The sequence below is a fragment of the Calliopsis andreniformis genome, chromosome 8, assembly GCF_051401765.1.
Source record: "Calliopsis andreniformis isolate RMS-2024a chromosome 8, iyCalAndr_principal, whole genome shotgun sequence".
Classification (NCBI taxonomy): Eukaryota; Metazoa; Arthropoda; class Insecta; order Hymenoptera; family Andrenidae; genus Calliopsis; species Calliopsis andreniformis.
Window position 1 is genome coordinate 5663140 of NC_135069.1, and position 25627 is coordinate 5688766.

General features: G+C 44.1%; 2 protein-coding genes across 2 annotated transcripts in view; one reads left to right on the plus strand and one right to left on the minus strand.

The window, feature by feature from the left end:
• The window catches only part of LOC143182349 (uncharacterized), a 302950-nt gene that overhangs the window by 179450 nt on the left and 97873 nt on the right, over window positions 1–25627 (minus strand). The gene's annotated exons all lie outside the window — the stretch shown is intronic.
• LOC143182534 (uncharacterized) lies at window positions 3754–4495 on the plus strand. Its single transcript, XM_076383573.1, is given in 6 exon segments — window positions 3754–3825; window positions 3828–3896; window positions 4026–4149; window positions 4221–4253; window positions 4322–4335; window positions 4379–4495. Coding segments are annotated over 6 exon segments (429 nt in total).

The window sequence follows — 25627 nt, forward strand, 5'->3', positions numbered from 1 at the left end:
ATTAAGCTGCTTTCCCACGATTCGAATCGTGCTGGCTCGCTACACGCTACCAACCAAATCAATATCAATAATAAACTCCCACTCCCTGTGCCACAGTCACTCTGCTCGGGCACCCCTCTCTTCTACGGTATCAGTATTAAATAATTTCGTACCATCCGCCACTCGTAATCAGTTTGTAAAATTTTAACTTATAATCCCCGACGAAACGGATTACGCCGACAATCGAAACTGTAACTCGTTACTCGATTTGCCAGAACAGACAGAATACAGACGCGAATGGAGCTTTTTCCTCCGCGTAAAATATTCACCTCGATCTGATCGACCGTGTCTACGATGAGTTGGCTTTTAGGAAAGGACTATTATGGTGAGTTCTAATAGAGTGCTCGATTTCTTCACACTTTGGTTGTAATATATTGTGGATGGATAGAGGGTTGGTTGAGTTGTGGATTTGGTAGGCTCCACGATTCTAGTACTAGGAAAACATTTTTAGATTTGAAGACTCTATGCTGGAAGGAATATTTCATTACTTTTTAGTCTGAGAATATACAAGCTAAAGAATTTTTAAATTTAAATATCTGAATATTTAGTAAAGAATATGAATATTTGAATATTTGAATATTTGAATATTTGAATATTTGAATATTTAAGAATTCAAAAGCAGGAGATTTTGAGAAATTAAAATTTTGAAAACTAGAGAAATTAAATTCTAAAAAGCTCTAATATTTATAGATCATAGAATTCCTAAATTTGTGAATCTCTAAAAAGCAAAATCCCTAAAATGAACTATACACCAAAAAATTTCTAAATCTGTGAATTTGCAAAACAGTAAAATCCCTAAAATGAGTTATTATCATATTCACCTCGTAAATCCACGAACTAGCGAAGATTCATTAAAAACAAATAGTACAGCATATAGACTTCTCATCAGTCTCCCAATTTCACCAACGCCGCAGCACTTCATCGTCGCATAAAACTCGGCAACTATCATCTGGCCGGTCGTTTGTCGTCGCATTTTACAGTCCAGTGTCTCTTGGATAAAATTAATCACGTATTCGGTACAATAGGGTGGGGTAGTCCCGCGCGGAGTTTGGCGTTTTAGGGGTGCGTAATAGTTCCGGTATTGGAAACTCGTGGTCCATTCAGCGCGGCACGCTGAAGCCGTGAATATGGTCCCACGACAGAGGAGGGTGGAACAGAGGGTCGCGTTTGCATAGTCGCGACGGAGACGTCGAAGTTGCGGACGACTCGAAACTGGCGGTCCTCGGATGGACACTCGACGTGACCATCGGGTCCTTTGTTCGCTTGATTACCGAACGCCCCGAAAGCTAGTCATTAGCTCAGCAAACAGAGAACTCCCCTCGCGACCTCCTGGAAGCGTTGCACCCGCTCGACGACGCGAATATCCGCGGCGCCTCGTTAACTAATTGAACGGCGTTAATTTGCTCGCGGCCATCCTTCGTCGCGGCGCTTACGCGGCCTCCCATCGAGACGATGTTTTAACGCTGCATCGCGCTGCGTGCACTCTTGTCATCGAACCTGCTGACAAGTGGCGCTCGAACAGCTCGCCCTTTGAAGTGGAGCTACAGGGTTTAGGATTTTTTAGGACAGGGACGCGATTAGAGACGATTTCAGACGATTCTAAATGCGTCTGACGAAGACTCGAGCAGATATGCGAGTGTCGGTTTCGAGCGGCTAATCCTGTGAAGAAAAAGAGGGAAAAGGCGCACGAAACGGGCCAAACGACGCTTAGCGATACAGCTCGTAGTCTCGAGCGTTGAACGCTTGACTCGGCGTCGGACACGCGCGAAAATAAATGGACGGAAAAGGCGAGAATTCGGCGAGATCGTTCGTCAGGAGTATATTTAGACCGTGACTGCCTGTCTCTTGCCCTCTTTCCTCGTCTCGGTTTCTTTGCTACGCGAGCTTTCTTCCGTCTGGATATTAGATCAGAAGGAGAAATTAAAATGTGAATACATTCTGGCAGCGAAAAGGCGATGGCTTTGAATGGATTTTTAAAAAAATTACAGCATTTTAAAAATTGTTAAGAAAACTTGTAGCTACTATTTTGTAGTCTTGAAGTAAGAAATAATTCTGCAATTACAAAATCATAAATAATAATGAAAAAAGGAGTTCGTCTCTCATATTTCGTTCCATCCTTCTGACTATCCATCTTCCCTCCAATTGTTTCCCTCTTTAATATCGTTAGCTCTTAACGTGGAAGCTGAGATAGTATCTTGGAAAGCTCCGTTGTGTAATGGACTGAATGAAAGAACTATCATTCATCTGAGATGATTAGCAAGGACGTAACGTCTCTGGCGCAATTAGATATTGCAGGATCGATCGAAAGACTGAATCAAAAGTGCGGTAAATTGAACATGGACTGGAATAGGAAGCAAGGTCTGAAGCTGCAGCTGGATCGAGACTAACTTGCTACCAGTAATGAACAGGAACTGAACTAGAATGAGGGGAACTTGTAGCGAACTGGGATCGGATTGGGATTGAACTGGAATGGGATGGAGATTTTGAAGTCTTTTGAAGTATGGCGATTTGCGGTGTGTTCGACTATTATAGACGCTGCGCGGGGGTGGACTTATCGACTTATGGGCTTTAAAGGTCCTGGATTGTCCTACCCGCTATTTAGAAAGTTTGCAGATTTTCAAATTTCCAAATATCTAAATTTTTGGACTTACAAATTCTTAAATTTCCAAAGAATGAAACTTCCAAACGTTCAAACCTGTCAATTTCTCCATTTAATAATTCTACAATTTTTAGATATTCAAATACATAATTCTTGAAATTTATAAATCTTGAAATCTTTCGCTACTGAAATTTTGCAATTCAGAACAACCTCCAAATTTTCTGTAAGGTTACACTGACTACCAAAATTCTCTGTAACAGAATTGTAATATTCTCCACAAAGATCGCTGTGTTTCTAATTGAACTTTACAATACGATTAAAGGAATAAAAATAATTAATCACAGCTACTTAAATACCTTTCCGCAATAAGGTCTTGATCTTCCTTAATTTACAAGGTGATTATAAGCTTCCAGTGAATCACAGACATTCCCTTGTCAGAATCAAGCAAACGGGCCACAAAAATAGTGGTCGTAATTGGCATATTAACAACCGAGAGATGTGACCCGTGACGGCCAATTGATTTCGATGCGATTACACACATGAACGAGCAGTAATTAACAGGCTTAATCGCAAGAACGATCGACACAGCAACAAGAGGGACATTCGATTCCTCTTCGCTGGAACGTTCACTCTTCCCTCTCGACTGTGTAACGTTCGAATGGTAACGATATCGCGAACGATACACACCTCCTATCCCCGTATCCGTTCCAGGATTGCAGAGAACGCGTTTCTGACAACAGCTCGTAAACCGTGAAACACAATTGCCGCAGGACGTTTTACAGGCCATTCTGTTTTTCCAATTTAGATAAAGACTGCCCGCGAAAATGAACTGACCAGCTCGCCCTGCAGCGGTTTACGATATCGAGCGTCCTCCTTCCACCTATGGACTTCGAACAAATTTACCGCGAAACACGCGAGCAGATGTTGCGTGAATCATTCGTTAACGATAGAAGTTGCCATGCAGCGTCTACAGGACTGAGGATTTCGACAACTTTGTTCCTCTGACGATAACGCAAGTAGGTTGGCTATAAAGATAAACAGGGAATTTTGTAACGTCTCTGTCGGCTTCTGGCTTTTAAAGAGGAGATGTCTCCCGAGATCACGAGTGTCTGATCATGAAACGTCTGTTTCTTATTCTACTTTTGGTGTGCGCTATTGCAGCCACAAAGTGTCTATCGCGACTGTGTTTTAATTGTCCTTGGTCCTCCAGGACGCACCAGAGGTCCATGTGATCCGCTTAGGAAATAGTGGAGAGTTCGTGAGTAGAAATATCGTTTAAGCTAGATGGATACAAGAGCGCCTTCGGTGCTCGAAGGAATTTTTCAAGTCTTGGGCAGTACAGTAACAAAATTCTCCCTCGTTGAATAAATTCCTCTCGAAATGCCAGGGCGAGTTCGAGGTCGTAACCTTGGACATCCCGGACAGCAGACGCAAGCGACAGGCGGATAAGTCCTGCAAAAAGGACAGCGATTGCCCCGCGGGACACGTCTGCGTTCCGTACCTAGGATGCAGTGAGTATCGTAAAACCTTTGGACTGCCAGCCACCTTTGTGCCTCATGCAAACTCTGTTTTTCGTTTGCAGTCAAGGGACACCGAAAGAATCCTCCGAAAAAAGGCAGCGTCGTGTGAACCCTACTGGCAACTGCTGTCGACACAAGGGATGACTGTTTCACGATTCGGCAGTAAAACCTTCTACTGTATGCACTCTCAGTAGCAATAAAGTCACTTGCATTCATGCAGTTGTTCTTTGATGCCCCACTCGTATTGCAGGATATTCTGAGCTTGCACGACAACTCTGTTTTTGAATTGCTAGTCTTTTTTGGGGAGAGAACTAGTGAAGGGCTTCAGGGGAGCTAGTGATGAATATTCAAGTATTTAAGTATTACAGATCTCAAACATTCCAAATCTCACATATTCTAAATCTCAACTATCCCAAATCTCAAATTTTCAAAACCTGAAACAGATTCAATTACTTCCTTGGAAACAGTTTCACGCCTATATCCCAAAAGTGTCTAAGTGAACAACCGAGCACTGTATCATAAGTTTTTCGCCGTCGATACGGAAACGTCGCGGTGAAATGGAAGGAAGAAAGACTCAGTAAGAACAAAAGGTATCGTTGAGACGGATGGCGACGAATCAAGACTCGTTAACGCGAGAAACAGAGGAAAACGAGAGCGAGGAGCGCAAGAAAGGGGGTTTAGCCATCGTAAATTTATCGGGAACAACTGGCTGCTTGGCAGAGACCCCGTCCCCGTCTTAACCGCAATCCCAGTGGAACCGGAGGCGAGGACCAGCCACCATGCTCATAGATTTACAGTTAAAATCAATTAGCCCCTAATTGGCTTCGAAAGGTTTATCGCGAGTATCGTATTATTGGGCGACGTCTGCTGTGGCGGCTAGCTTTCCTCAAGTAAAATTGATCGCGCTGAATGCTACAAATTTATAGGAACCTCGAATTCGAGTCCAAGAAGCAAAATTATGAATGCACCCTCTGGTACCTTCCACTGAATAAACTAAGTGCACACGACCGACAATTTCGTCGATCCACCTAAAAACCGATTATAGCTTTAACAGAATTTTATATACCAATTGTCTTCTCATCTATAAAATAGAAAAAGAAGGATTGTTCAGCCTGTAATCAGCCTTAAGTTAGACCGTCAGAATTGTCGGCTGTGTTCGTCTGTACTTGATAGAATAACAGGATCGCTGAAAATTCGAACTTCCTCAGGCTATAAATAACTTTAGCAGGATGTTACGCTATCGAGCATCCATAAAAGCGACTGAATATCTAAACTTCTCTAGACAAGCACGAGCCGCGAGTAACGCGAGATCCCGTTCTTATCGGCCCCAGAAAATTCCCCGGGTAAACGAGACTTGTAAACCTCGGCGAAGAAGTTGAGGGTGGGACGGAAGATTTACGACGCCAGCAGGAAAAACGTAACAATCGTAATATCCTTTCTTCGCGAGACGGTGATTTTTCATACGCGCTGCTCCTCCATCGTCCCCAGCCCCACTCTGTTTAATTCTCCTCCGATGTGGGAGAAATGAAGCGGCGAGCTGGCGCGAAAGATGACGTTTAAAACGAACGTTTCGTGAAAGGATACTCTTAGGAGCAGATAAATTTAACCTGGTGCCAGGGGTCAGGATATTAAATCTGAGAAATCTGAGTGCCATACACTGACTACCGCCTCATCTCCACCCTCTCGATATAAGCTTGGGTAACAATATTTAAAGAACAACAGAGCTGTTACCAGAGAAACCTCCACCTTCGACCTCTCGAAATTCCTAATAAACCCCATCGCGTCCAGCGTACTTCAGGTCCAGTTAAAAAATTCTGCTGGCAGGATCACCGAGTTCGTCAAACCGTGGGAGGGTTCGGGCAGGGACTGCAAGCAGTCGAAGAAGATCGCGATCTACCGACTCGTATCAAAGAAAGAAGTTCCCTGTCGTGGAAGGAGAGCCTGAGACGAGGAAAGTTGGTACGTGCCGTCGGAGGACGATTGCTAAAAGCCTCCTTCGTCCTCGTCTTGGTCGCGAAGGAGTTCCCAACTGAGTGGAATCGGGGGAGCTAGGCAGGGCGAACGGAGGAAGCAAAAGGGAATGAAAAACTCGCCCACGCGGACAAGAAACGCGATATTTCAGTGGAGCACGGGGTGGCGCAGGGGGTCGGCGATTAATTGCCAAAATAACTGCAGACACGAGGAATCGTTTAGGCACGACTCTCGGAACATTGTTTACCGTGGATACAGCCGGCTGGAATGTATGTCCCCGTGGACACGCGGGACATAATATACGGGGACAGTTACCGCCCTCGGCGACGTATATTACCCCCCACCTAAGTGGGGCTCTTTCGTTCGTCCTAGCGAACGACCGCGGTGAAATATTCCGCGTGGCTCGCGCCAGACACCCGAATGATTCAGGAGAAGCCGATCGATCGTTTCGAGGCCCATCGACGGCCGTGAGAGAGCGGCTCAACCGCGTGCAGGTGACGCGACAACGCTCCATTTCCACCGTGAAATCGCGACAAATTATCATCTGTTAACGACGCCATCGATACTGTCATTGTTTCCCTCGATGCTGTAGACGTTAACGAGCTTCCTGCATCCTTCGAAATAAAATTATGGAAATGCCGTAATTTCAGGGCTGACACCAAGCAGGGCTTGAAATTATTAACGTGTTGCGTTCGAGCGTGTGTTGTTCCTTGTGGAGGATGAATGAATGGGGTAATTGTCATTTGAGAACTGTGGAAATTTAGTTTGATGTTTTTGAGATGCTTTTTAACGTTTCCTGGGAACCTCTTCTCTAAACTTGATCAAACTTCTTTAAACTTCTTTAAGATTTTCCAAACTTCATTAGAGTGCTTGGATTCGCTTGGGGCTGATTTATAGAAAGTTCAGCTGGCCCAGATACCACCAGGTTTGTGAACTCCTAACTTCTGAGAAGATTCGCAATTCTCTGGGAGATTCTTCGTGAGAATATCAATCAGAACCGTGCTCCCACCAACAGTGATGCAAACGCCAAACAAGCAGAATTGATTAAAGCGCAACCCGCAACCGACAAGCAGCGGTTAGAGTAGCCAGAAATCGAGCTGTTCAACCATGACCTTTAACCCTGTGTGCGTCGAGGCCTCTCGAGAATCCGCTCGCAAGTGCAAAACGAGGATACAGCTCGCGAGCTTTTATTTTCGTCCCCTCTGGTTCGAGGTACAGCGAATTTATTCAGGCGTCGGCGATATCCCTCGCGCGATAAATAAAATCCTCGAGGAAGAGGCGGAGGAAAAATAGGCGAGCAGAGCGTCTCGTTACGAACCGCGCGTGACTCGCGCGAGCGAGCCTTCGGCGTCTCGTAGACAGCGTGTAAATTGACCGAAGAAAAATGTCGCCAGCCCGCCTCGCGTTTAAGCCAGCAGAGGATATTAGCTCGACGAGCTTTTAGCGCTGGAATCCTCCTGCTCAAACTGGAGACATTCTGTCTCGTGGAATTAGCTCCATGCTTGCGATGAATTAATCAAACTTTTCTGTTTTTCGCTTCGAGGCACGCTGACAATTTTGAATGCCGATATTCGCGAGGGGAATCGCGTGGGCGTGAGTGCTAAGCGATGTCCGCGGTCATCGGTAGGGGTTCATCAACGGAGGCTTTTCCGTTTGATAAATTTGCTGAGGGCTGTTCGACTCTCCACAGAAATCGAGTCACTTGTTTCTAGTACTTGAATATATGATCCCTCTGATCTGACATCCACGCGCTATATTTTATTCCTCTTTATCATATATGCTTTATATGTGTATATCTAATGCAATAAGCAAAATTTCTTTGACTAATATTCTGGAAATGAGAGCAAATGAAAGGTTCGAGGGATGTTTAAATATACAAATATTCAAATATTCAAATATTCAAATATTCAAATATTCAAATATTCAAATATTCAAATATTCAAATATTCAAATATTCAAATATTCAAATATTCAAATATTCAAATATTCAAATATTCAAATATTCAAATATTCAAATATTCAAATATTCAAATATTCAAATATTCAAATATTCAAATATTCAAATATTCAAATATACAAATATTCAAATATTCAAATATCCAAATATTCACATATTCAAATATTCGAATATTCAACTATCTTAAGTATTCAAATATTTAAATTTCATACTTTTACATTTTCAGATGCTTCTTACAGACCTCCGAAACAACAAAAAGTTAACAACTGATATCTCCACCAATACCCACGCCTGCTCCAACCCAAGATTAGCAACTTACCCAACGGAAGAGTGAAGCCACCCCCACGGACGAAAATATTATTAAATGCACCCCCGTCTGAGAGTAATCGCAAGGCAGACCGAAACTTCCGCGGATGATCCGCGGTTCCTCAATTAAACCGCGCAGCTTCTGCGCAACCTCCTCTGTCTATCCTCAAGCCCTGACGGAAATTCCGTGGCTCGCGCGAGCCCTTTGAAGTCCCCCGAAGGAAGGCCTCGAACATAGAGACGCAACGTCCGCGAGAGGCGCGTATTAAAAAATTCCATCCTCGAAATTTCAGGAATCCAATTTTTCCTCGGCTCGAGGCGGAGGCTCGTTACTAGGCTCCGCGGTCTCGGGAGTAAAAGCTGCCCGCGGAAATAGAGTGGAAGGTTGGGAGCGAGAAGGGAGCTAGCCTTAAGTATGATTTAGCGTGCACGCGGAAATAATGGTGCGCTCTCTTTTTTCGGCGTCATTCGTCCGCCTAAGTTGAAGTTGATGTGCGAGGCAGTGCTTGCTGCAGTGATTTTCAAAGTTTCTTGAATAGAGCTGGAGAAATGAAGCAGACGAGTTAGAAGCTATAGGAAGATTCAGAAAAGATAAATGAGAGAAACCGATCTGACTACTGTCAATTGAAGGGACTTTCGAAGAAATCAAAGGCAGGGATTTTAAATCAGATAAAAAAATTAATTACATACTGAATGAAATTAGCAACGCAGGTATAGAGGAACATAAAAGGGCGCTGAATCTACTTTGCACGAACAACGAAGAATATTAATTTCTTGTAAAGCGACCAAAAGTCTTAGCCCCCTGCTGGATCCTTTCACAGAATCAAAGAGGGGGCGGTTAATTTCATCGGATGAGAGGGTAATGAAAAATTAGTAAAGCCTGGAAGGCCTGCAAGTGCAACCAAAGCGATAGCGCGACTGGTAGTGCTGGCGTGCTAGAGAAGCAGGAGAAAAGAAAAAGAAAGAAAGAGAAAAGTAGAGAGGAAAGCAGTAAAGCTCCCGTTAGCGGGCAAGGAAGTCATAAAGAGCCAGCAAATCTTTTCATTATCGGTCCGCGTAAGTGATACGTATATCATACTAAAGCGGCCATTTCGCGAGCATTATATCCGAAGGAGACTGATCCAGCAGCCTCGCTCCACGAGGCCATCGTCGATGGTTTTCACGCCACGTTCTTGCGTAAGTGCGTGCGAGGATTAAGCCCAGAGTCGTTTCCTTCCCTCGCCCATACTGTGTACGCACTTTTCCACTGCTTACATGACCGCCTCCATCGTTTACTTTCTCTTGCCGATGCCTCTCAACGTTTCTGTCGGACAAGGAAGTCTCTTTATGACCCAACCTATTACTCACATATATATGAACGATTTTCGAACACTTGGCTCATATATTATTGCGCTCACGCGGAAATTCTACCTTTCGGGAAACTTTCAGAGTCACTTTCAAGGAGATTCAAAGTGAACAAATTAATTTTCTATATTTTATGTGTATCTCTGTCTTTACTTCAAAATATTCTTGGTTTGGATGATGGTAACTTGAATGCAGAACTTTATGAGATAGAGTAATATTTAGTGTCTACTAGGTGTCATTTAGAAGATAAAAAGAGGTCTATTTTTATATATTGATGACTCCAGAGATTTCATAGAATTACCTTAAATATGGAGACAATAATTTTTGGATAATTACTTCTACACAAACAAATTAAGATATCACCTTTGTTTCTTTTTCTAATTAAACCTGATAAAGCCTCTCGTAACTTCAAGTTTCTAAATCAATATCCACAATATCTACTCAGACTATCATCCCACATTGAAAAGCAGAGAAAGAGCAGTATTCAATTTGCACGTAACATTACCCTCTAAACGGATCAAGATTACCCAGCAATTACAATAAATGAACAATTATAACGTTAATAAGGTCGCGTGTCCCCAATTAATCCTATTACCCTTTCACGAGGTCCAAGCACGCGTTCTTGCATAATTCTCACGATTTTTAAGGAACCGCCTCGCAGAATCACCCCCTGGGGCCCCACCTTCAGCCAACCCCCAGCGATCCCCTTATCGCTCGTTAATGTCTGCACTAGTTTCGTAGAAAATAAATCAAGTGGCGATCGCGCGATCCTCGCGGCTCGATTACCACGCCGCTAGGACGTATTCCAGTGGCGGCCGTTTAGAGCCAGTAAAATAATAACGACTGGAGTAACGCACCGTGAGCCTAAGTCACCCTCGGCCTATAGCTCTCTTTTACGGCTGAAAATTACGGCTGCGCGACCCTCGCGCGTTTATGACCCTCGATGTCGCGCCATCGCCGAGCTCTCGTCCTGGTCAGCCTGAAATCGTTCCAGGACATTTTTCGCAGGCGTTTTTCTCCTCTCGTTTGCGGCGAACGCTCCGCTAAGTATGATTCCGTGTTCCGCGGCCGATGTCCCAGGAGCCCTCGATTTTTATACCGCCTCTGCGTGGGTGGATCGCAACGGGACACCGTGGGCAGCGCGAGATTTGATTTGGTAGAGACAGTTTGCTCTTTTAATCTTCTTTCGACACTTTCGCCGAAAATGGTCACTTAACCAGTGCTATCTAGTTTCTTTTCTTTCCCTACAATAGGGAAATAAGGGATACTTGATTAAGGGTGGAATGGTGTAGTCTGTCCATTGAGTCGAGGGTAAATGGCAGTTCATATGGTTACATGGGACAAGGCAGAATTCACAGATTTTGGAACCCTACAATTTATATATGTATTTATTTTCGAATTCTTTTTTATAAATATTTAAAACGATATTTTCTTCATTAGAACTAAGACACGATCGTTTCATTATAATCCAAATAAAAAAACCTCTATATACCTAACTTTAAGAATTCCAGCGTCTAAGCTTATTGAATATCAACATCAACTATCCCACAAATAGCAACAAGGGCCAAACTGCTATTACCCCGCAAAAGTACGTGAAAATCATAGGGGAAGTCGAGCTCCTCCCCTATTAGAATACACAGACGGTAAACCCTGGCATCCAGTTTAACGGCGAATTCGAAGGGACGCCCCGACGCCTCCGATGAATCACGATCGTAAAGGGCGCGGAATTCGCGTCATACGATTAAAAGGCTGCTCGCTTTCCGCCAAATTGAAGTTCCTCCCTCCATACAGAAAAACAGATGTAGGCGTAATATCTCTGCGCCCCTGGACCCCCTAAGACGCGAACATCTCCGACTGAAGAGGCGTTTCTGGAGGTTCAGCTGAAGAAATTGACGCGAGCGATATCCCCGATCCGACGCAGGCTTTTAATACGGAATAATTGGAAAAGTTTCGGGAGGGGACTTCTGTCCGCGACGCGTTGATCCCGAAAAAGAAGCGGCGGCTTACGAAACTAAGCCGAAAGAACGCGTGTCTGATCCTGGCAAGTTCTTCAGTTGATTTTTCTCCGACCCTCCCTCGCCCCTCGTCGCCCTTTCCTCGATCCTGGCGCATCTCCACTCTGGTTCGTCGCGAACTCGCAAGATTTCCCGTGTGTTTTCCCCACGCGCTCACCCACGCTGGGAACAGGCTTTAATCTACGCGATGCTACGTGAGGTGTTTGCGGTCGAGCCAGTCTTCCCTTTCCCCTTCGAAAGCCTTCCCTTCTGCCCTTCGGCACTTCCCCATCGCTCCCTCTGCAAGAGCCTCGCCACCTTAAATATTTCTACTTCTACCTCGAGGAGAACGTAGATGCACCGCGGTTGCTTCGAGGGTTCTACCTGCGCTCTATCGCCCCGAGTTTCTTTCCTGGCTTCCTGGCTCGATATCTGCTCAAAGACATTCGGGTCTTTAGCTCTTCGATACATCCACCGCCGACAATGCCGAATTTCCCAGAGGGTTAAATGAAATTGGCGTTATCGCTGGTGGTTCGCGAGAGAGGGTTCATTCGATATAGACTCGCGGTGCACTGATGAGCTTGTAGCGGGGGTGGGGTCTGTGTCGATTCTTTCTGTTAGGAGAGTGAGATCGTGGGAGATGTGTGTAATAGCAGGTGAGCTAGAATTTGTTTCTTTTGGATATGTTATGGTACAATGTTTAATGGACAAAAAATTGTTGCTGTATTTGCTGTAGATTGAAAATATGGGGAAGCAGTGTCACTATAATTTAAGATACAGGATAGAAAGGAAGCAAACCAAGGACTCTACTTTTTTCACCATTTCTGACTGGGAAATTTACCCACTTCGAATACTTGACAAGTTTTACTATACAGAATATTTGACTAGAGATGCCAGAAATTTTAAGGAATGACTCTACGTACCTAGATATTACGAAATTGCATTTAAATTTGAATTCTCTTCCTTGTAAAGCTGCGAATTGTTATAGAAATACCTGAAGTTCGGGTGAAATGTGTCTGACTCGAGGCTCATTCTACTGCCAGCGTGCATTAGTTAGACTGGCGCAGCAGCGCCAGTAGAATAAGTCACATCAGACACAGCCACGCACAGTTAGGTGCATCTTTACTAATTAATAACTCAGAAAGCGATCCCCTAACACAATTATATTATTATTAACTTTCATTCTATTTTAGCTTGTAGAATCACTCACAAATATTTCTGTCAGTGCTCGAATATCCTGCGTAGCTTTCACGATTCTCGAAATACCTCATCAAAAAAATGTTCCATCTACATAATTCTGATCCTGAATAATTTATTTATTTATTTATTTATCGAGTAAAAATAATAAAAAAAATTCTCTTCACCGATAACTCTTACCAAATATTAATAAAAAAAGCTCGACATCAGTCCTAAAACTCAAACAGTAAAAAAATATTTCAAATGGAAAGCAATAGTTATCAGACAATTTTGTTAAAGACGTTTAAGATTCCTGATCCAGCCCATGTGGGCACCATTGTATAACCCAGAAGGATCAGACGTGATCCTGGCTAGCCAGGACTTGGCAAGACTGAGCGACCACGGCTTCTCTATCTACTGGTTTCAGAAGTTCTGGGGACCCCGAATCCTACGGGGACGCAATTCCGTGAGGATAATTTAAAAATCGCAGGATTAACTGTAAGCCTGCTCGTATATTGGCTTATCCTGGCCTGGGGCGGTGTCAGCTCGGGCTCGGGTCTGTATTAAACGCGGCGCGATAATAACGGCCAATAACGATCGCTTTATACTCGACGATTCGTTTGATCGCGATAAAAGCCCGCGCAAAAACCACCCGCCGCTTTTCCGCCAGGCTAATTATTGCGCCGCGGTATTAAATTGGAATTTCACCCTGGTCCGATAGTCCGCGCAAAAATCTCCGTCCTCGATCCCTCCTCGCCTCTCGCCCCTCTCCACCCCCCTGTCTTGGAGGGAACGCCTGAAATCGGGCACGTACGAAACCGTTCGGGACAGAGAGAAATTCCTCGCGTGCTCGCGAGATAACTTGCGTGGGAGGACCACGGACAGGGGGACCCGTGTCCGACGCGTTGGGAGGAAAAATTCGTCGGTGATTGCGCTCGTTGATCGGAATATCGATGGAGCCGAGGAAATATGTGTGCTTGGACTTCCTTGTGACATGGGGTGTGAAACGTGAAGGGGATGGTCGAAGTGTTTCTGAAATTCACTGTTTTTAATAACATAGTACTGTACTCTGTACTCTGGACTCCTTCGTTAGTCAATCTCCATAATTTTGGATAAAATATTGTTACAATTATGCTATGCAAAGTTTGTATATCGTCGTCTGATATACAATGCAATAGGAAAGTTTCCTGTACTATATTAAATAAATAATAATGATAATTATCCTCAAGAGAAAGAGGGAGATAAAATTTATGGCACCTGTTGTTAGAGATCTAGTGGGTTGAAGTTAGAGGTTTCAATTCTTTTGCTTTCTGTAGGAGTGTTGAGGAAGATTGCTACTCCAACCCCCATACAGAAACCTAATTTTAACTAACACAATACTTTTCAATAAGAATTGAATTCAATTAAAATACCTCATCCTGTGAAAGATCCATCGCCCCTGAATCATAGTCGATTCGCATAGACTCAGATCTCAGAGTCTCGACACGAAAGCAGGAAAGCATAACTTACCCCCGAAAGAAGCACATAAATCTGAGCATCGTCGACAACGAACCATGAATCAAGATTTTTGACCGTCTTAACCGCAGTGGCGCCCATCCCCCACAAGGTGTCTCCGAATCTGTCAGGACCTGTCCCCTCGCAACGACCCCTTTAAGTCCTGCAGCGCGTATTCGTCTCGATATCCTCCCCCGCCATGGGAAGCGTCAACTGTTCCTCGAGGTCGACGAAAAAGGAGAAGAAACCGACTTTTATCTTCGAATCACTCGGAATAAATATCCTTTCCTTCAGGTATTGGTAGAACGTGAGCGCTTTTGAAATAATTTCCTACGGGCAGTTAGATGCTCCCACGTAACAGTGCACGTGAACAGGGATCGTCGCTTAATTCGAGAGATCGCAGGGCTGTTCCAACCCCACGAAACGAACCGTCGGGGATAGTAATCGGGCGTCGTTAGGGGGTCCGCACAATGCGTGCCAGGACGCGATTCCACGATACCACCCCCATTGTCTATCGGAATCCTCCCCTGTCTCAGCCCGCCGAGTCCGTGACGACTGACTGCGGTTTAACCTCGGCGGTTTAACACGCTCAAACGAGCCCGTTGTCGAGCCCTCTTCTCGTCTCGGTTCGACTCGCCCTCGCAGGACACGCGTGGCTCCCGATATCTGGGCGCAATTTAAAGACGCGTGGGGGCTGTCAAGTGATCATCGATGGGGGAGGGAAAATCCCTTCCTCGGGATTCAGATAACGGATTGCACTGTGACGGATACTGGCCCACGGTTTGCTGCAATTTTTAGATAGCTAGGGTGATTCGATCTTCTTTCTGGAGAAGGATTTCTCTGCTAATTGAGGCAAATGGAGATGGATGGACTATTCATTTTTGAAAGAAATATGTATTGAAAGCTTCGAAATTTTCAATATTCAAATTTTTTAATTTTATGATTCTCGTGTCTATGGTGTCAAATTTTTAAAGACTCGAACCTTGGAATTTTCTAGTCTTTTCAGCACAGAAATGACTCACATGTTGTGTCCTTGGCTAACGAAAAGAACTATCCTTTAACCCAATGGATAGATCATCATACTCCAATGTGTCAAACTTCAAAAGTGGACATTTTCGAATTGCCAAGCTTTCAAGCTTCTTAAAAATGTACAACATAATTCAAATTTTCTCAATAAAAAATCTAATTTCCTGTACTAGATCCTAGGCACCTAGTATTTATCTAAGGATCATTCAATTATCTCGACTGGCCATCCTGCATTATCCCAGAGAACCTCTAGCCTCGGTTAAGTATCATTTTGAGTCGTCTGCATCATCTTACGTAGTGAAGCAGACAAACAGAATGATAATGACGGAATCGCTCGACTGTGCCCGCGCGAAGGTGCGACTAATTAGGGGCTGACAGTCGTGGCTTGACAGAAGCATATCCCCGTTATCTCGACTGGCGATACAAATGTAAATTAGACTCGTCACTGGGGTGTCTCTCAAGTATAACACTGCGACGGGTCGTCGACTCGCGATTTTCAAGCTAGCTTGTCTCAGGGAATCGCGGAATGTAAATCCGTTCGTGACTCGCCAACGTTCTGGATATTAGAGTGGAGGGCAAGGGGATTTGACTGATGGAGGAAAAACTAGTGTGACGAATTCTACATGGGTACATTAAGTACAGAACTTACTTGCTGTAGTTTCGTGACTAGATACGAGCGAGGAGCTTGTGGAAAGCGAGAGACATTTCTCAAATTCAGGATTCATACAGTTAATTACTTGTATGGTAGATAAGTGAATGAAAATGGAATAGAATAATTTCTAGAGATGAAGAACTAACAAGTTTATAAGGAGAATATTACTGTAGCTTTGTCTACTATTTAGAGACCCATAGAATAAATTTAGCAATAAATAATTGACTTTCAACAATAACTACAAGATAATAAGTACGCACAGAAGTCCAACATTATATTTTAATTAATAAAAGGAACAGCACATTTCAAACCCAAGTCCATAAAAACTCTAGTGCTCCACTGAACTACAAAACTGCAAGTATTCAACTTTGTCTTTCCCCATTTCAGCTGATCCTCACGTAACGAAATCTGGTCTCAAATCCCTGTCGATAAATTGTTGCTCCCTGACATGTAGCCAAATGTTCCAGAGTTCGCTTCCTCGTTATTTTGCATATTGTTTCGATACACGGTGGAGGGCAGTGTTTCGGAAACGTGAGGATAGGATTCACGTGAGGAGTCCGCGGCTTTTCGACGAACTGGGCTCAGCGAATAGGGTCGATCCATACGCGGTGGGAATATAAATGCGGTTATTAAGGGTGCCCTCGCGACGAGGCTCGCGAGAGCGTGCGTGCCGTGGCACGCGAATAGTAAATGATCCCAAGGAACGAGAAAATCGCGGCGACATCTTGCAGAGGGAGCACCTATCGTTCGCAAGGGCTCCGAGTATAACGACTTCCGAGCGAAATTGCGAGCGCGAGCATCTGTGCCTGCTTGCCTCGCGAAATTCACGACAAAGGCGTGTTTGTATTTTAGCATCGACAGCGATACAGTGAATACTCGCTATTTTCACGCTGAAGAAGAATCAGTTTCAATATCTTCGTTGCTGAAAGGGTTGAAATACTCTTCATATTTTTAAGATAATATGCATCTATACTGTATTTCATTTTATGGCACTGTATCTTAATAATTAAAATTCTTCATCAATAATTTAAATGAGTAGTTTCAATTTTATTTTCTTGCCTCTTGAATAAAGTATTTTATTTCTCCTAATTAATCTTAAAAATAGTTAACCCCTTGCAGTCTTTATTCCCACCATCTAAAAGGACGTTTGTACTAAGCTATATTTCCTATTCCAATACACTTAGAAAATTAAGACATCCAGCAAATATTCCAAAAGCTCAAAAACTTTCTGAACCTCAAACTCAGCTTCACCTACACCCCCTCAGAAAGAGAATTCTCACTCAACCCCATTCTCAAAACCCACAAAAACTATAACACCTCATAGTATCCATAACTTCACATATCTGAATCCTCTCCACTCACGAAATTCCCAAATTTCATTCACTGTTGTCCTTCCAGTCAAACCTGTCGCTGTCCAAAGGGCAGTAGCTAATTAGCGCGAGTCTCGTACAGCAGTAAGGAGCGAGCAATCTCCATCGTCTTGGGCCCATGTCCGCGAAATTCAATCTGAGCGGAAGGCTGTCGGGAAATAATTAGCACGGCGAACGTCCCTTTAAGGTTCCTGATCCAGGGGATCGTCGACGTAATCCCCCAAATATGAATATAATTTGCTGGCAAAGAGGGAGAGATACTGGTCGGACAGGATACAAGGAGGAAGCTGTCAGCGCGCACGGCCCGTGGATCAACCGCTGCCGTAATTATGTTTCACTCGCTGACAGCCTGCCACCGATAATGAATATCAAAACGCTGCTGGCTTTTTTCGAGGGCCACCCCAACCCCCACCGCCCTATTCGCGCCAGGACCACGACTAAATGCTGCTGGACGCTGGGGAGGGGGAAATATTTTTTTTTCCACCGTCAATGCGCTTCCAGGGATCGTTTCGACACGTGAAACGTCGCCAGTCGTCGCGTCAATGAGGCCAGTCGCGAGGCGGAATTTCACTCTCGCGAGCTTCCATTGTAAACTGAGTCTTAATTGCGGGAAAAGTTCGCGCGATCTATTGATCGTTAATTATTCGACTTGCTGCGAGCCTCGGGACCGTTTGTGTATTTATGCAAGGCGAATGTTCCCATTAGCGTCCACGTTCCCATTGTCGAGCGCGTGTTTCTTCGTCAAACGATAACGAACGCGCGAGTGCATCCACGGAAATGGTTTAGCGGCGATATTCATAGTATTTCAGCCGTTAATTCGCTGTTTGATTCGTAGTCAAGTTCAGCGATTATTTTGGCGAGTTTGTTGATGCGGGGGATAGAATGGGAGTGGGAGATTAATTGATCGAGGTGCGGGTAATTGATTGATTAAGCAAGGACTCGTCTCTATCTGTATTAATAGGACCACTCGTCCCCTCTGTTATCACTCTATGACTAAATACAGTAAATCAGAATTTCAAATTGTGTAGTTTGAACCACTTCATTCCACGAAAATGGAACAGTTTCACCTGCATAATATTGCTAGTAGTATTTTACAGGTTAATTGATGTAGGTGCGTTCAACAATTTTAACAAGTGTTAATCTCTTCGGTATGGAAATCGACTTCAGACCCCAGCCACTAAATGTGAACTCATATAAAAAATATACAAGATGTCCCACTAAATTATCCTCTTTATTCATGCCAATAAATTCAAGTAATTAGCGAAAATACTATGCGCAAACGATATATTGGTACAAAATACTTATATCACAGTGACAATATTTATTTTAATACTGTCATATGTCCTATCAATTTTTCTAAATACCTCTCACAGTTTCGCGCAACTGTGACCAGTACACACGTCGCCAAGCAAACCTTTAAACCCTACAAAATAAACTCGTCAAGCGGGCTGCAAATGAACCTTCGCCGCAGCCGCAGGAGAATAGTCCATCGAAGGTGGAATTATCGACGAAATAACAGCGACCCGCGGTTTCGTGCCGAGCCAAGGGTTCTCCTCGGGGCGAGAAGCTGCCACGTTCCCAGATCGCAGGTGGAAACCACCCTCTGGATATATTGGCAGCCCGAGGAAATTAACACGACTACAAAAGGGCGTGGGTCACGAAACCCTCGCTCTCCCCTCTGGTCCTCAGCTCTGTCGAATTTTGTCAAGCCACGGGAGGGTGTCGTCTGGCGTCGAGGCATGAATTTCGCGAGCCTCGAGCCACGCACTGATTGTCCGTGAGCCTGTGCTGGGTGGAAGGACTGTTCCCCGCTAATGGGCCCGAATAGTTGGGATATTTTTGGCGGGAACCGTCCTCGAGCTCCCTGCTGTATGAATAGGCGCCAGGCCGCGAGGGAATCTTGGCCCGATCGCCCAACCCCTTGGCCGCATTCTCGCTGCACCCCTCGAGAATGCTATCTTCTGCGAAACCAGAGCCGAAGAATCGGAATAAAGCCACGTGGGGGGTGTATTGTGCCTGGCCCTGCGTCTACTCGCAACGCGTGGAACTGTGGGTGCTTGTGTCTCGTGTCTCGCATATATTATCGGCGATGATACCACAGTGGGTGCCTTTGTCTCTGGGTCCAGGTATATGATAGGGACTGCAACTTGGATTCCGTGGTGTTGACTGGATATTGAAAAAGGGGTAGGTAGGGTGAGTGTTGGGGCGACTGAAGGCGACACTTGTGAAGAACTTTCGAAGAGTTAGCCTGTATATCGAAGGCTTTAATTTCAGGGATGAAACAGAGTACGCCTCGCCAAGGGATCACGCTGGTGCGACAGTTTCATCCCAAACGATTAATCTCACCCCAATAATATTTGTCTCTTGCGGGGTGCGGCTCCTTATCATCCCCCTCTGATTTCGTTTCCACGTTTTTTCCTTCGATCTCTGCCCCCTCCCACTCACCCTCCACCCAGCTGTCCCTCTCACAGGCGAGGGCGCCGAATCGCAGCCACGAAAACCGAAATTGGCTGTTGGACGAGAAGTCAGGAACAGGCGGTCGATGCTCAAAAACCCATTATCCGAGCATTATCATCTTTAATTTGTTTTCGCGCAGGATTATCTTAGGGGATTAGACCGTCTCCTTTTCCCTCCCACCCTTCTTTTCGCTCCTCGCGCGGCTGATCTCTCGATCTATCGCCCCCACCGCCCAAACCCTCCCAGACCTCAAGATTCACCGACAGGAGTCGGCAATTACGGAAACGTCGGAATTGGAAGGATGAACAGTATCTTCCTCTGCAATCGATGCTCGACTCGCCTCTTAATGGCTCATCGAACAGATTCCGCCTTTCTGGGGAATCTGGCAGGAGCGATTGTTGCAATTATCATGGGCTTTGGATTAATCGAATTCGAGGAGGAACGTCATTTCAAGATCGACGGAACAGACAGCAGCTGCAGTCGCTATCGGTGAACAAAATTTTCAAAAGCGTTTTGTTGCGCTGTCTGTTGCAGTCGGGGAATGGAACAGCTGACTGTGATTAAGTAGACTGTCTGAAAATACAGCAATGGATTTGTGTAATGATGAATCTACTTGGGAAGTAGAAGAAGAAGATTGTTGTATCTTGAAGCTTTCATTACCACAGTAAATCTAACAGAAATTGTGTAACTGAAGTTCTGACTGAGACGTTTGTATGTCTGGATAGCCAAAATGAACTGTGAATATTTATTAATAAATTGTCAGGAAATTTGTATATTTGAGAATCTTTAAAAGTATCGAATAGTATGTGTGTATCCACTGAATTGGTACATCTAGATTTGCAGCTTAATCAAGAAAAATCTACTAAACTTAATATAAATCTCTGTTCCTCATTAACCAGGAAACCGAATTTCGTATTCGAGTGCGTTTTTCCTCAAAAAGCCAGTCAGAGAACAGCTAACGCCACCTTCGGCGACAGCCATGGAAACGAGACGGGTCCAGCACAGACGATAACCGTAGGAAACTGCAGCGATGCAATCGATGCAACATACCGGGTGACTCGAAGTTACAGTATACCCATGCTCGAAAAATACAGGAGAAAAATGTCAATCATTCTGGAGGGAAGGGGCATCCTTTTCGAGTTCGACATCGTTTTTCGCGCTCGATTACAGCAGCTTTTAGCTTTGGAAATTGGGATAAAGGATCCAGACGACAGGCGTCGCGCGTTACTCGGCGAGGAAAAAGGGTAGACGTTAAATACACCAGGTCCGTGCTTTCCCATCGACGGAAAAATGCATTTCGATTATCGGCTCGTGCACGCGCGCCGCGGCAATTTTGGCTTAACCACCGGCCACGCTGGAAAATTCGCCCGGGTCACTCACCCGGAAAGCTAGCCGCGATACCGTAATTAAATTCCGAACGACTCTCTACCCCGTTGCACCAAAAACCTACGGGGCGATCATTTGCAAAAAGATCTGAGCGCCATCGCTCGTGCAATCGATCCTCGAGATGAAAAAAGCGTTTATAGGAAGGTGTGAACACCTACTGCATATTCTGGGAACTTTTTATTATCATAAATTATGATATAGATTCTGCAATAAAATTAAAAGAACATTAATTTTGAGTAGAAATTTGTCGATATTTGAGCAGCTGTAACGTTGTGAAAAAAAATTCCAGGATGATGAATCAGGGCTCATTTTACAGGACATGGCTTCTACTTTGATATCTCTAGATTAAACATGTCCGAAAAAAATTCTCCACTACATGGAGCATCACGAGAGGGAGGGTAGGTTTTTTCACGAAAGTTTTCCAACTTCAGGCGACCCCCAGGAACTTGATAAATTTTTTTCACGACATTTTTTGAGGGAATAATAAAGCAGGAACCCGCTCATTTCGATTGAGATCTAAATCAACCCATTGCGATTTTTTGTTGTTGAATTATTGCTGTCTAAATGCACAGTGTGCCTCTGTACCCGGAATCTGGTAGTGATCCAGAGATCGAAAGAATACCTAATATTCAAGAAGCCGTAACTCAGTTAAAAAAAATCGCAGGGAAGTGAGCCTGGTCTCATTATAAAGAGCAAAGCCTCTAATATCACATCCCTGAGTCAACTTTGTCGGAAAAAAATTCTTGACTTCACGACCCACCAAGAGAGAAAGGGTGGTTTAACCGCGAAAGCTTTCCAACTTCAATCGTCGGTCAGGAGCTTGATAAATTTTTCTCGCGATATTTTCAGCATGTGTGTCGTAGCTGCAACCCTTCCCTATCGAGCCAGACCTTGAGGAATGATCTGCGATTTTTTTTCGCCGAGTTATCGCTCTCTCGATGAAAAGTAAACCTGCAGCCTCCGAATCAGGCGGGAGATCCAGGGGTCGAGAAAGTAGTCAAAGTTTGAGCTGCTGTAGCTCCGTCAAAAAAAATCGCAGGGAAGTGAGACTGGTCTCATTCTAAAGGACAAAGCCTCTACTATAACATCCCTGTGTCGAACTTGTCCGAAAAAAATTCTTGACTTCACGACCCACCGAGAAAGGGAGGGTTGTTTCTAGCCGAAAGTGCTCCAAATCCAATCGTCTGTCAGAAGCTTGATAAATTTTTATCGCGATATTTTCAACATGCATGTCGTAGCTGGAACCCTTCCAATTCGAAATAGACCTTGGCGAATGATCTACGATTTTTTTTCGCCAAGATATCGCGATCTGAATGCAAAGTGGGCCTCAAGCCTCGGAATCAGACAGTGATCCAGAGGTCGAAAAAGTAGTCCATCTTTCAGATGCTGTAGCTCCGTGAAAAAAAATCGTAGGGCAGTCAGCCTGGTCTTATTCTAAAGGGCAAAGCCTCTACTATAACATACCTGTGTCGAACTTGTCCGAAAAAAATTCTTGACTTCACGACCCACCGAGAAAGAGAGGGTTGTTTCTAGCCGAAAGTGCTCCAAATCCAATCGTCTGTCAGAAGCTTGATAAATTTTTATCGCGATATTTTCAACATGCATGTCGTAGCTGGAACCCTTCCAATTCGAACGAGACCTTGGCGAATGATCTACGATTTTTTTTCGCCAAGATATCGCGATCTGAATGCAAAGTGGGCCTCAAGCCTCGGAATCAGACAGTGATCCAGAGGTCGAAAAAGTAGTCCATCTTTCAGATGCTGTAGCTCCGTCAAAAAAAATTGTAGGGAAGTGAGCCTGGTCTCATTCTAAAGGGCAAAGCATCCACTATAACATCCCATTGTCGAATTTGTCCGAAAAAAATTCTTGACTTCACGACCCACCGAGAAAGGGAGGGTTGTTTCTAGCCGAAAGTGCTCCAAATCCAATCGTCTGTCAGAAGCTTGATAAATTTTTATCGCGATATTTTCGACATGGATGTCGTAGATGGAACCCTTTCCTTTCGAACGAGACCTTGGCGAATGATCTACGATTTTTTTTCGCCAAGATATCGCGATCTGAATGCAAAGTGGGCCTCAAGCCTCGGAATCAGACAGTGATCCAGAGGTCGAAAAAGTAGTCCATCTTTCAGATGCTGTAGCTCCGTGAAAGAAAATCGTAGGGCAGTCAGCCTGGTCTTATTCTAAAGGGCAAAGCCTCTACTATAACATACCTGTGTCGAACTTGTCCGAAAAAAATTCTTGACTTCACGACCCACCGAGAAAGGGAGGGTTGTTTCTAGCCGAAAGTGCTCCAAATCCAATCGTCTGTCAGAAGCTTGATAAATTTTTATCGCGATATTTTCAACATGCATGTCGTAGCTGGAACCCTTCCAATTCGAAATAGACCTTGGCGAATGATCTACGATTTTTTTTCGCCAAGATATCGCGATCTGAATGCAAAGTGGGCCTCAAGCCTCGGAATCAGACAGTGATCCAGAGGTCGAAAAAGTAGTCCATCTTTCAGATGCTGTAGCTCCGTGAAAAAAAATCGTAGGGCAGTCAGCCTGGTCTTATTCTAAAGGGCAAAGCCTCTACTATAACATACCTGTGTCGAACTTGTCCGAAAAAAATTCTTGACTTCACGACCCACCGAGAAAGGGAGGGTTGTTTCTAGCCGAAAGTGCTCCAAATCCAATCGTCTGTCAGAAGCTTGATAAATTTTTATCGCGATATTTTCGACATGGATGTCGTAGATGGAACCCTTTCCTTTCGAACGAGACCTTGGCGAATGATCTACGATTTTTTTTCGCCAAGATATCGCGATCTGAATGCAAAGTGGGCCTCAAGCCTCGGAATCAGACAGTGATCCAGAGGTCGAAAAAGTAGTCCATCTTTCAGATGCTGTAGCTCCGTGAAAAAAAATCGTAGGGTAGCAAGCCTGGTCTCATTCTAAAGGGCAAAGCCTCTACTATAACATCCCTGTGTCGAATTTGTCCGAAAAAAATTCTTGACTTCATGACCCACCAAGAGAGAAAGGGTGGTTTAACCGCGAAAACTTTCCAACTTCAATCGTCGGTCAGGAGCTTGATAAATTTTTCTCGCGATATTTTCTGGAGGTGTAATGCAGCCGGAACCCTATCCTTTCGAACGAGACCAGGGCGAATGATCTGCGATTTCATTTCGCCGAGTTATCGCTGTCTGAATGACCAATGTGCTTCTGTTCCGGGAATCTGGTAGTGATCTAGAGATCGAAGAAATTGCCAATATTCGAGTTTGTGTAACTTCGTCAAAAAAAATCGCAGGGGGATGAGCCTAGACTCATTTTAAAGGCCATAGCTTCTATTTTAATGCCTGTGTATCGATCTTGTCAGAAAAAAATTGTCCATTTCATGACGCACCGAGGAAGTGAGGGTAGTCTTTCCCCGAATGTTTTTTAACTTCGGTTGACGCTCAGGCACTTGATAAATTTTTTTCGCGATTTCTGTTGAATGGATGTTCAACTTAGAACCCTTCTCTTACGAAAGAGACCTTAGCCAGTGTTCTACAATTTTTTTCCGTCTAGTTAACACGGTCTGAATGACCAGCCGTTGGCCCGCTCATTGTCCATTCAGACATCTCTAACTCGGCGAAAAAAAATTGTAGATCTCTCACTATTGTCTCATTTGAAAAGGGAGGTTTCCTTCTTTAATTTCACCCTAGAACAAGTTGCAGAAAAAATTTATTGAGCACGGTACAGCTCTTGGAATTTGCAGGATGTGCAAAGGAAGAATCTTCCCTTTCCTACGCTGCAAACGAGTAGAAAAAAACCATCTCTGAAAAATTGGGTTAAGTGATGACAAAGTAGAGGCTTTACCCTTTCAAATGAGCTGCAGTTTCTTCTCACAAAATTCTAGCAGCTCAAACATTATGCATTTTTTGGTATATAATTTCGATCCCTTAATTTTGCTGTGAAATGTATTTCAAATTATGATAGCAGTAAAACTCAGTAAAATCGTAAATGATACACTCAGGATGTTAATCGAAAACGTAAAATATCTTCACAATCTTAATGAGCAAATTTAATAATCCTCTGTGAACAAATTTATCAACCACTCTACACGCATTTCGTTGCATGTCGATTTATGTAAGTTGCCGATATTTACCTGTTTGTGTTGCCAAAGCAAATACCAATATAAAATGTTATTAAAGCACGATAATCAGGGAATCCGAATTCTGGCATCACGTATACCAACATATTCCGCTGTAGAAATACATTTCATGAACCACCCCCTTGCCAAAAGGGTCAAAGATAAATAGTCGATTTATATCCCGAGCAGCTATAACAGGGTAGCTTAAAAACGAAACGGAATGAAATT